General features: G+C 42.5%; 1 protein-coding gene across 1 annotated transcript in view; it reads left to right on the top strand.

Moving 5' to 3' along the window:
• The first annotated feature begins 2,917 nt into the window (after positions 1 to 2,917).
• The window catches only part of LOC109319838 (zinc finger protein 704), a 17,310-nt gene continuing 7,962 nt past the window's right edge, over positions 2,918 to 12,265 (top strand). The window contains exon 1 of the mRNA XM_019549633.1: positions 2,918 to 3,045. Coding sequence (XP_019405178.1) covers positions 2,964 to 3,045 — 82 coding nt within the window. The 5' untranslated portion in view covers positions 2,918 to 2,963. The remainder of the gene's footprint in view (positions 3,046 to 12,265) is intronic.

The following is a 12,265-nucleotide window of genomic DNA, read 5'->3' as shown; positions in this document are numbered from 1 at the left end:
CCAAAGTGGCTTGGATAGAAGTAAAATGTGCTTGGGTCAGTGACATGGAAATCTGTTGCCAGACCATTCCTACAAATAATTAAGTACCATTCATGGTTTGTTAATTCATCTCATTTCTCTGTCATGCAAATGAATTGTTCAAAGTGTCCCCATTTTAGGCTCAGACAGGGTAATGAGCAAAACTAAGGTAGTCTCTGCATGAGCAGTTGGCCTAGACTTCATTGAAACTGGCAGATTTAACCACTTTTCCTTCAAGGCAGCCATGTGGGACAGTTCTTTCACCCAAGGAAAATGCAACAACTATCCAGGCATTTGAACACTTTTGCAGGTGTTGCTGTGTTAGAATAACTGCACTGCTATTCAACATAGTTATGACAGCAAAACTTTTAATTGCAAACCTGGCCTTTAATGGCCCAAGTCACTTGAGATCCTGAATTTCAATAAAAAAGCTGTCAGTTGTAGGGTAAAATTAGTTTATGATAATTAGTTGTCAGGCAGGTAATTAAAAAAGAGCAGGAGAGTTTTTATAAGTAGTTTTATAACCACATAAATCTTTAACTTCTAAATTCACAGCAAAGGTTGGGGGTCCTTTTCTAGTTCTCAGCAAAAATATAAAATTAGAGATTTGTTGTGAAACCTCATTATTATGAATCCGTTATTTAAGAACAATATTCAGTTTATTCAGTAATGTCTATGAAGCACAGTAAGTAATAATAGAAATTTATCTATAAACATGAAATTAAATTACTATTGTGCCATTTATAATGAATGAGCCTCCTTTTTTTTACTGTTCATTCATTCATAGTGGCTCACAAATGTGAGTTTATGAGGGTCTCCTGCATGTTCGTGAATAGATCTCCACTGTGTCAGTTTAGTTCACATCCTGTGATGTGCAGGAGTTGTTACTTTGATGCAGAAATCTGTTTGACAGAATGTAAATGGAAGTGTTATTTGAAAAATGCTGTAGTATAAAGGGAGCCATTTTTTTTTCAGGTAAGGAAAGGAGCTCTGTAGTATGTAAAAAAAAAAAAAAAAAAAAAAAAAAAAAAAGGGGGGGGGGGAGGGGGGATTCTAAAAACTTGTTTCAAACTAGTTACCCTGGCAGAGAGAAACCTGTTTTGTCTCATGGAACCTGTGTGTGTAATGATGTGTTTACACATCTACATCCCTGGAGTTCTATCAGGTAAAGAATAACTATAAAGTGAAGTTCAATCCATGAGGGAAATGGACTGCTAGGGTTTGCCTGGGGTTCTGCTGCCCTGTCTGACCCCTGGTAAAGCCAGCTTTGTCCACTTTGGGAAAGATGTAGGTCGGCTGCAAGCACCCTACACCATAACAGTTGCAAGCACCCTACACCCTTGTACACTTGCCATCTCCTGAGGGCCAAGAAGTATAGATTATTCAAGGAATTAAACTAGTCCATTTTCAAAAATAGTGATCTTGCACTAGGGTGCCCACTTGGTTGACAGGTTTACTGTGTAGCCTAGCAGGTGTTTGAAACTAATAACTACAAGAGCAGCGATGATTAACTGAATTTTTTTTTAAAAATCATTTGTATTTGAAGCAATTGGCTTTTCAACCTGGCTGACAAAGGTACTGACCTTTCAAATACAGCAAATTTACAGATGACACCAAACTGGGGGGAGCAGTAGATATGCTGGAGGGTAAGGCTAGGATTCAGTGGGCTGGACAAATTGTAGGATTGGGCCAAAGGAAAACACATGAGGTTCAACAAGGAGAAGTGCAAAGTCCTGTGCTTAGGACAGAACAATCCCATGTACCAGTACAGGCTGGGGGCTGCCTGGCTGGGCAGCAGTTCTACAGAAAAGGACCTGGGGGTTACAGCAGACAGTAAGCTGAGTATGAGCCGGCAGCATGCCCTTGTTCAAAAAAGGCTAAGGGCATGCTGGGCTGCATTAGTAGGAGTGTTGCCAGCAGGTCAAGGGAAGTGATTATTCCCCTCTATTCAGCACTGGTGAGGCCACATCTGGAGTACTATGTTCAGTTTTGGGCCCCCCACTACAGAAAATATGTGGACATGTAGGAGAGAGTCCAGTGGAGGGCAACAAATATGGTGAGGGGGTCGGGGCCCATGATTTTTGAGGAGAGGCTGAGGGAACTGGGCTTATTTAGCCTAGAGAAGAGGTGACTGAGAGGGGATTTAATAGCCTTCAGCTACATTAAAGAGGGTTTGAAAGAGGATAGAGCTAGACTGTTTTCTGTGGCAGTAGATGACAGAACAAGAAGCAACAGTCTCAACTTGCAGCAGGGGAAGTTTAGGTTAGATATTAGGAAAAATTTTCTCGCTAGACAGGCAGTAAAACACTGGAGTAGGTTACCCAGAGAGGTGGTGGAATCTCCATCCTTGGACGTTTTAAAGACCCGGCTAGACAGAGCTTTGGCTGGGATGATGTAGTTGGAGATGGTCTTGCTTTGAGCAGAGGGTTGGACCAGATGACCTCTTGAGGTCCCCTCCAACCTTAATTTTCTATGATTCTATGAAAAGAGACTTAATTGAACTCAGCAGTGGTAACATATGCCCCCTTCAGTTTTAGCTTCTTGGTCTTCCATTACTCACAGTGAATTTTACTTTTACTACCTTATTTTTGTTTCTGTAGGTCTCTATCCAGAAAAGTGCTTAAGCATATGCTTAACTTTTAAGTTGGAAGCAGCTGATAGAGGAGGATGTCACAATAGTCCTGATACAGTCTTATGCAGATCCACTTTCTTTTCCAGTATTTTTTTCCCCTTAGATTGGGCTGATTTGTTAAAACCTCAGGGTATCACAAGCTTGGATAGAACCATGCTTTCAGATGTAGTTCCTCTGCTTCTCTGCGCAGGTAGCTTTGCTGTTTCATGCAACTGTCCTGCGAACTAGATCTATGAAGAAAATTCTGAACAATTCAGATACTTGCTGATGCATTTTCTTCCTCTGTTTCAGAAAATCTTCAGAAGAACTGGATATGGATAAAGTGACAGCAGCTATGGTACTAACCAGTTTGTCTACCAGCCCTTTGGTTCGCAGCCCTCCTGTCCGACCCAATGGTAAGCTTACATAATGCTCTGGGGGGTTGTGAAGAGTGGGAATATAATGTATTGAGAATCTAAACATTGCTTTTCAGTTTTGCAGCAGATGCCTTGTACATCTGAATAAGTATGGCAAGATATAATTTTCTTATTTCACCAGCAGCAGCAGTAATAATACAACTGGAAAAGGAAATAGCAGAAAAGTTTACCCACTGTCATTCCAACTAAGGAACTTAGTAACTTTTTATCAGGAATATTATAATCAGGTCAATGAGGACAAGAAGGCTTGTGGAATCATCCCCTGGTGCGGACTGTTGTATACTATATTTATACCATACCTACATCTAGACTACTGAGGGTCTCTAGACTCTATTCCAGTAGAGGAAGTACCTGAAAATAAAGCTTTTTAAGAGGCAATAGAGAGATGACAGCCTGTGTCAAAGTAGCTTAGCCCTCCAAGGGAGCAAAGACTATAAACAATCCACCAATCAGAAACAAGCTGAGAGAAAGCGGGCACCGCCCCTTTCCTGAAGGGAGCGGGAAAGATGCTCCCTGACTGGACTGGATTGGAGCACAGCAGATCCGCCAGACTTCACGGGTGGAACCCCCAAAGCGTATAAAAGTAGAGTATGCTCAGCACACTGGGAAACAGACGTGGCAGGGGATGGCAAGGAGAGAGGAACTCCGGAGATGATTGTCTTTGGGACTCCGCCTGAGCCTTGATGGTGTGCAGATAGGTGCATGGCGCTCAGGCTCCAGGAGCCACTCGAGGCAGCTTGAGCCTCAGAACCCAGCAAGCGGCTAGGCGGGCAGTACATGGATTGGCGAATGGGGAGCCGGGTCTGGGAGCAGCTCGAGGCTGCTCAGGCCTCACCCGCTGTGTGGACTGGCACACGAAGAGCCAGCCCTGGAAACAGCTTAAGGCTGCTCAGGCCCCACACAATGTGCAGGTAGTGCAGGGAGAGCAGTTCAAGGCTGCTCAAGTTAGCTTTAGCTCTAGGTTGGGTAACCAGAGCCCCGCAGTGTAGCTCAGCATTAAACTAAAAGAGCTCTAGTGCCCAGAGCAGGGCCCAGGAAAGGGAAGGACCTCCAGCATAAAGCCGGAGAACCGGAGCCAGTAAGGGCTCAGCTCCCATAAGAGTGCCCTGGGTGCCCAGTGTGGGGCACCGGGCCATCGAGAGGAGCTGGAGGCACCGCCAGAGAGAGGCCCTTGTGGAACTGGCCACCAGGGGATGAGCCTTGGCTGCTTCAGAGTGGGAGCATGAGTTGTTGGGGAAGCGGGTCGCACAAGGGAGGCGGGCTTGGGAGAGGAGGGTCTGCAGCCTCCACCCTCCTCCATTGTGGCAGGGGTGTGTCTACATCCCAGGACCCTAAAGGGGAGAGGCTCCAGGGAACATCCTGTGGGGTGCTGGTTGCACCTCATATTTTGTGATTGATGTTGCTTCATACCATAGAGGTTAATGTAGTTATGGGTACCCCTTATGGGGTTTTATACAGGTTTACCCATCTTCATTACCTGTATATGTTTACTGCCTATTATTGGAATATTGCTACCTCAGCTTACCTGGGTTTATCTGAGTTGATTTGTATATGTGTTTATTGTGTTAATGCCTTGACTTACCTGTTCCAGGGTGTTAATGTTCATCTGTGCAGGGGGTTAATTATTGCCGATGCTGTGAATCATCTGTTCTATGTTTTGAAGTCCTTCGAAGTGGTGCAATGTGTTTGCAGGTTATTGTGAAAGGTGTCACATACTAATTCTACTGTAAATATTTAATGTCTATTATTTATATTTATTTTGTATAGCAGTAAATTTGTATATAGATAAGTGCTTTGTCCTGGCCTGGCTCTATAGAGAAAAGAAGGAACTGCTCCCCAGTGGCAGGCCCCTCTCATAGCACTCTTGCCTGACCACCCCATTCCTTCCACCTGCAGACAGGGCACATCCCTGGGTATACCTGGGCTACACTTACATGGCTCCTACCACCATATTATCTGAGCACCTTCCAAGTAATTAAATACAGAGCATCAGCTACCTAGCAGCTCTTGACTGAAAAGCTCTCTTAAACTCTACTAAAGCATTGATATATAAATGGTCATGGCTGAATATGATTTTTTAAAAATACAGTTTGAGTGTTCTGTGATGCTTTTTCACATATACAGTTTGGTTTCCTAAATACTGGAAAAGCAATCTTTAAAAGTTTTGATTCAAATATTTTCAAAACTAAGGACCAAATTCTGAAGCTTTTACTCAAGCAAAATGCCCTTTGAAGAGGCTAAGTCTTGCCTGAATGAGGATTTAATTATTTAAACCTCTGTTAGTACTGCTGAACTACTACACTGTTCCTGGTTTTGTGGTGTAAGAAAATACATATCTAACAGCAATAACTTAATTGTAGGAATAAGTCTTACAGTAATAAATGTCGGAAACTTGTGTAACAATGGAGTTTTGTGTACCCATAAAGAATGTAATGTTAAGTATTAGGTTTTAGGTCAGATCTGGGGGGAAATTATTCTGTGTTAATGTGTATGAAGTAGATCAGAATCTGGCCCTTATTCCCCACAACTTAAATGAGATTATTATCACTAAGGCCATTGCTCTGGCAATGTAAAAAGAATACTAATGTGAGAATAAATTACACTCATACCTGTTTCAAAATCTTTTTTACTGCCAAGTGTATTTGTGTTAATGAGCCACAGACTCACTGTGTTTTTTCCTTCTTGTTGTCAACTTCATTCAGTCATTATATAGTACCTGATTAAATCTCTTCTCAGTGAGGTGAGGGAAGCTGTAAAACCAGAAAACACAAAGTACTTCCATAAACATGTAGGAAAACTATGCTGGAAAGACAATTGTTTCCTTTGTTGTCCTAAACAAACAGCATTTTTAAGCTGTGCAAAGTTCATAAGTTGATACCCATGTCCTTCTTGGCTTTGGCATGAGACTAGATTGTAAATAATTAAAAAAAAGAGCAAGAGAAGAGGAAAAACAGAGACAGAGATCGCATGTTTGAAAGAGCCACCCAGATACCACGTGAAGAATTGCTGCAGTACAGAAGAAAAACCCCCATGAATTGAACACCGCTGGTTATGACACATCATCCCTCCCTCGAACCCATATGGCAAATCCTCAAACAACTGCAACCCATACTAGAAAGGGACCCTATTCTTAAAGAGATCTTCCCAGAAGCACCCATCCTAGCCTTCAAACAAGCACCAAACCTCACTAACCACATCAGAAGCAAACTTCTTCAGGCCCAGAACACACCAAATGGATCCAGATCATGCTATGACAAGAAATGAGAAACCTGCCAACACATCTCCACCACCCACACAATCACTATGTCCCACAACAGAGCCATCAGCATTCCCGGGTCTTACAGCTGCACCTCCAGAAATGTTATATATCTCATCCAATGCACCAAATGCACTGATGGAAAATACATAGGAAAGACCAAACAACAGCTGTGCACCAGAATGAATGCACATCAGAAATCTATCAAAGACAAGAATACCCAACTACCTGTGCGGGTACATTTCTCACAAGAAAACCACTCTCTATCCAATCTCTCAGGTTTTGTAAAATCCTCGAAGGGAACTTACAAAACACTTCTCAGAGATGAGCCTATGAACTTCATCAACCTCCTGTATACAAAAAAATCATGAACTAAATACAGACATTAGATTTATGACACATTATAACCTGCCTGACATCTGACTCCCCAGGTACCTTTCTACTATTTAACTGCTACTTTCATCCCCCTTTTACTCCCCTCCCCCTCACCCAGCCTGTCTCTCACCCAGTGACTCCTCAGTTTATATCTTCACTGACTGCCTGTCTTGCCCGCAGCCCAGCCCAGCCTCTGGCTTCTTTACTATTCATTCCATCCAGGAAGAGCACACACCAACTGAGGCCTCCTCAGCCTGACAAAGGGTTCTTAAACCCGAAAGCTTCCTAAAAAAAATTTCCAACTATTTAAGTTGGTCTGAAAAAAATATCAGATTCACCCAAAGAACCTTGTCTGCCTAGGTCCTTAAACCAACACAGCTAAAACCTACACCCCTGATAAATATATAGGCACATGGGAAATACGAAGTTTGGTAACAACAAACTGAAACCATTCAAGCATTATGTTCTCATGTATTATTTTGTCAACAGCAAACTGAGTATGTGCCTATTTTCAAAGGAATCTTGGAGTATGGTAATTTGCCCATGTTTTGTACTCTTTACCCTGATTCCACAGACACCTAGCCACATGTGCAATTTGTTCACAAGTAGTTATGGGACTACTCAACTGAGCCTAACTAGATAGGCACTTTCATGTTTACAGGACCAGTCGGTATGTTGAAGCCCACTGAAGTCAGCTGGAAACACTCCTATTGACTTCAGTGGTTTTCAGATCAGGCTTTTGGTAACAAGCAGACATGCTTGATTTTCATGTTGGCAGTATGACTTAGAATGAGACTTGTCTGCTAGAAAGTGATAAGATCAAGAAGTGTCTGTGAGGGAAAAGAAATTGTAGGTACTGTCAGTCTTGGAAAGACTCCAGGCTTGCATTAAACACTACATTTTATTGTTTACCCATACTTGCTAAGTATAAAAAACATTCATGGCTCTCCATGAAGACAAAGATGTTCTTCTCCAAGGGTGTATACCTTAGTGTAACAGAAACTGGGTAACAGATCAGGGGTAATTCCTGCCCTGGAGTGGCATAACTTTGAACTGCCTAATGAGCATTTAAAACTAGTTTCAGGTGTTATTGTGTAGACAGTCCAGGTATTAAGACCTCTAGGAGCCACCCAAAATTATCATGTAACAAGGCCCTGATTCTCAACCAGGGTGCTCTTGCACCTTGGGGTGCCTCAGGATCCTTTCAGGGGGCCACACTGATAACTCCATTAGATGTGCAAACATGATTGACAAGTGAAACCCAGTAATTTCAAATAGAAATCTATTGTGTCAAAAGTATTGTGGTCTTTGCAACAGAAGAATCACTCTATTATTTTTCTGTAATCCAAAAAAAATGAATGAAAATTAAGAGCTGGCATTTTCCAAGTGGTATTTTGAGTCTAATGAAGGGTACTTTGAGTCCAAAAAGATTAAGAACCACTGCTGTATGCGATCCAGATGGACAAAAAGCTGTTAGATGCAAGCACTGGGAGAGCATGGGGATGGAGCTTAGAACATCAGCTTGGTTTTGTTTGGGGGCTTCACAAGATTTATATAGGTATGGGTTACTGTCTTGGGGCACAGGCTGAGTTTGTCCTCTTTTTAAATAAGGTCAGAATATAAAGTCCAGAAGCATAAGATTGGGCAATATATAAAGTAAGGACATGGACAGACATAACATTCACTCCAAGTGCCTTCGAAGTATTCCGAGAAGTGCAAGGAAGCACTTTGTATTATGTTTTTACCCTCCCTCCAGGGTTTGCCTGAAAGGGAATGGATTATTTTTTTTTTATTTTGGTTTGTGTGGGTGTTTTGGCTTAATCCATCTGCTGTATGCATTTGAGCCCCATTTAGGAAGACATTGCTATTTATGACAGCAATGTCATGTATGCCTAATTCCCAGTAAAGTCAGCAGATTGTAACTATATGCTTAAGTGTACGTTACTGAATCAGGGCCCTTTCTCCATAATATCTGGCTGACTATTTGTCTGCCTCTTGAAGACAAAAGCCCAGAAGGTAAGGATTAGGTGATTAGTAGGTAATTAGGATTATGGAGACTTGGTGAGATAATTCATAGGACTGAAGTACCATCATAGATGGGTATAACTTGTTCAGGAAGGACAGGACAGTCGGTTGGGGGAAAAGGAGATGTTGTTCCATGCAGAAAGGAGATGTATGCATGTTTTCAGGTGCAGTACGAAGTGGAAGGCAGGCATGTTGAAAGCCTCTGAGAAAGGGCAAGGGAGAGAACATCCAAGGGGATGTCATGGTGGGCTTCTGCTGTAGGCCACCAAACCAGTAGGAAAAGGTGGACAACTGATGGAAGTTTCCAAATCACAGTATCTGGTTCTCATGTGGGACTTAATACAATGACTTCTGCTGGCAAGAAAACATAGAAGTGTGCTGGCAGTCCAGCAGAGTCTTGGAATGTGTTGGGAATAACTTTTTGGTACAGGTGGTGGAGAATAGAACTAAGAGGGAGGCTCTTTGTAACTTGCTGCTTATAAGTAGAAAATAATTGGTTGAGAATGTGAAGGTGGAAGGTAACTTGTGTGACAGTTACCACAAAATGATATAGTTCAAGATCTGAATGGAAGGAAGGACTTCCAAAAAAACAAACCTTAACAAACTCAGGGGACTGGTAGGATCTACTGTGAGGCAAGGCTGAAGGGAAAGGAAACCCAAAAGAGGATGCTCTACTTTAAGAAGGCCATATTAAGGGTGCAGGAACAAGATATCCCAATTCAACAGAAGAATGGAAAGTACAACAGGAGACCAGCCTGGCTAAGCCGCAATCTCTTCAATGAGCTGAATCTCAAAAATGAGTCCTACAAAAAGTGGAAACCTGGACCTATTGTTAGGGAAGACCATAACACAGCAGTAGCTATAAGTACCATCTCCTATAAAGAGGGTGCAGATAGGCCTTTCTTTGTGGCTACTTGGGCAGTATTAGGAAGACCAAAGCACAATTTGAGATCCAACTGGCAAGGGGATTCTAGAAGTATGTCAAAAGTAAGAGGAAAACCAAAGAAACCATAGGTCCCTTGTGGGATGCATAAGGCAATCGAGTTGAGGATACAGAGAAGGCCTCTTTTACTTCAGTCTTCAAAAATAAGATTAGCTATCAGATAAGAGCAGTTAGCAGCAAAGATGAGGAATGAGACAAACAGCCTAAGGTAGTGGAAGAACACATTAGAGATTACTCAGAGAAGCTACATGATTTCAAGAAAGCAGGGCTGAACTGGATGTACCATAGGATACTGACAGAACTGTCTGAGGGAATGTCAGAGCCACTGGCTATCCTCTTTGAAAACTTGTGGGGATCGGGTGAAGGCATGGATGATTGGAAAAAGACAAATATAATGCCTATCTTTAAGAAAGGAATTAAGGAGGATCTGGAGAATTACAGACCAGTCCATCTGACCTTGATACCCAGAAAGATCATGAAAAAGGTTGTCAAGGAATCTATTGTAAAGCACGTAAAGGAGACCAAGGCGGTCAGGAACAAACAGCATGGATTCACTGAGAGCAAGTCATGCCTAACCAACTTGATTTCCTTCTATGATAAGGTGACAGGTTCTGTGGATGAGAGAAGAGCTGGGGATGCAATATACCTTGACTTTAGCAAGGTTTTTGATACCATCTTCCATGACATTCAATTAACAAGCTTAGAAAGTATAGTCTAGATAAAGGTATTATAAGGTGAATTCAAAATTGGTTGGATCATCATTCTCAATGAGTAGTCATTAATGGCTGAATATCTAGTTAAGAGGAGGTATAAGTGTAGTTCCCCAGGGGTCTGTCTTGGGTCCTGTATTGTGTCACATCTTCATTAATTATTTAGATGATAGGATTAAGTGTACACTTAGCAAATATGTGGATTACCCCAAGTTGCTGAAGTTGCAGGCACTCTGGAGGGCAGGATCCAGAATGACCTGAATAAGCTGGAGAACTGATCCAAATTGATCAAATTAAATTCTGCAAGAACAAATGCAAAGACCTTCACTTGGGACAGAATATAATATAATGTAAATACAGACTGATGAATGATTGGCTGGTCTGCAGCAGTGCAGAGGAGGGTCTGGGGGTTACAGTGGACCATAAGCTGAACATGAGCCAACAGTGTGCTCTTGTTGCCAAAAAAGCCAGAAGCATACTCAGTCGTATTGACAGAAGTTCTCTTGCAAATTAAGGGAAGTGATTCTTCCACTCTGTTCAGTATTGGTAGGCCTCTCCCAGAGTATTGTGTCCAGTTTTGGGATCCACACTTCAAAAAGGATATGGACAGATTGGAAAGACTCTAGCAGAGTGTGGCAAAAATGTTAGAGTCTTGGGAAGCATGACTTATGAAGACAGGCTGAAAGAACTAGGATTATTTAATCTGGAGAAGAGAAGACTGGGGGGGGGGAGCGGGGGGAGGCAGTAACAGTCTTCAGATACCTGAAAAGCACTTATAAAGAGGATGCAGATAGGCTTTGCTCTGTGGTTGCACGGGACAGAAGTAATGACCTCAGACTGCAGCAGAGGAAATTTAGGTTGGGGATTAGGAAGCACTTTCTGCCCCTGAGAGTGGTCAAGTATTGGAATATTGGAGAAGTTGTAGACTCTCCATCCCTAGAAATTTTTAAGAGCAGTTTAAACAGACACTTGGCCAGGATGGTGTAGTCAGGTATGATCCTGCCTTGAGTAGGGGCCTAGACTTAGGTGACCCTTTCTAGCCTTACATTCCTATGATCCTTTGATCATAGGAAGCTATTCATGGGCTGTGCTCCAGAAAAGCTTGTTTCCTCTTCTCCTGATTTCTTTACTGTTAGAATAGTAAGGCAGTAGAACAGACTGCCTAGGACAGTTGTGGACTGTCCATCACTGGAGGTGTTAAAGAAGAGGTTGGACAGCCAGTGGTTGGGGATGATCTAAGCATAGCTATGCCTGTGCTGTACTATAGATATTTCCCATACTCCTGGGGTTTGCTGATTGCCCCTTGCTCCTCTTTCTGTGTTTCGTTGGGTATTTTTGAGTCTTCCCTGAAGGCATTATGTGTTGGCTGTAGCCAAGACTGAGGATTTTGACTGGGGTGAGCTCCTCCTGGGACTTAAAGCCAGAGGTTCCTGGCTCCTAGTCATACCAAGCACCATATTTGGGGGCGGAGAGGAATTTTACTCCATGGTCAGATTGGTATGGACTGTGGGGGTCTTTGCCTTCTTCTGTAGTGGGGGTTGTGGCCCTCTACCTGGGATCTCTTGAAGAGGACATTGGCTGTCATGGTTCCTCTTCTTTATCTGTGGCAGGTTTTATGACTTTTGATAGGGTTGACAGTAGTTATACAAAAAGTTTAAATTATGGATTGTATAAGATGTTTTGGATGAGGATGATTCTGCCTCACTTAGGGGGTTGGACTGGATGACCCCTTTACATCTCTTCCAGCCCTGCTTCTCTATGATTTCTGTGAGTCTTCTTTGTAATGAAGTGGCTTTGTATTTACAGTCACATATTACAGTGAAATGCTTTTGAGTATAATAGGTACTGGTTTCCCTCACCAACCACGGGGGTTAGGTTCTTGAAAGTTCC

Source organism: Crocodylus porosus, unplaced genomic scaffold (assembly GCF_001723895.1).
Source record: "Crocodylus porosus isolate Cpor-Errol unplaced genomic scaffold, CroPor_comp1, whole genome shotgun sequence".
In the NCBI taxonomy this organism is placed as follows: domain Eukaryota; kingdom Metazoa; phylum Chordata; order Crocodylia; family Crocodylidae; genus Crocodylus; species Crocodylus porosus.
Note: the sequence above shows the minus strand (reverse complement) of the source record. Positions and strands in the feature narration are given on the sequence as shown.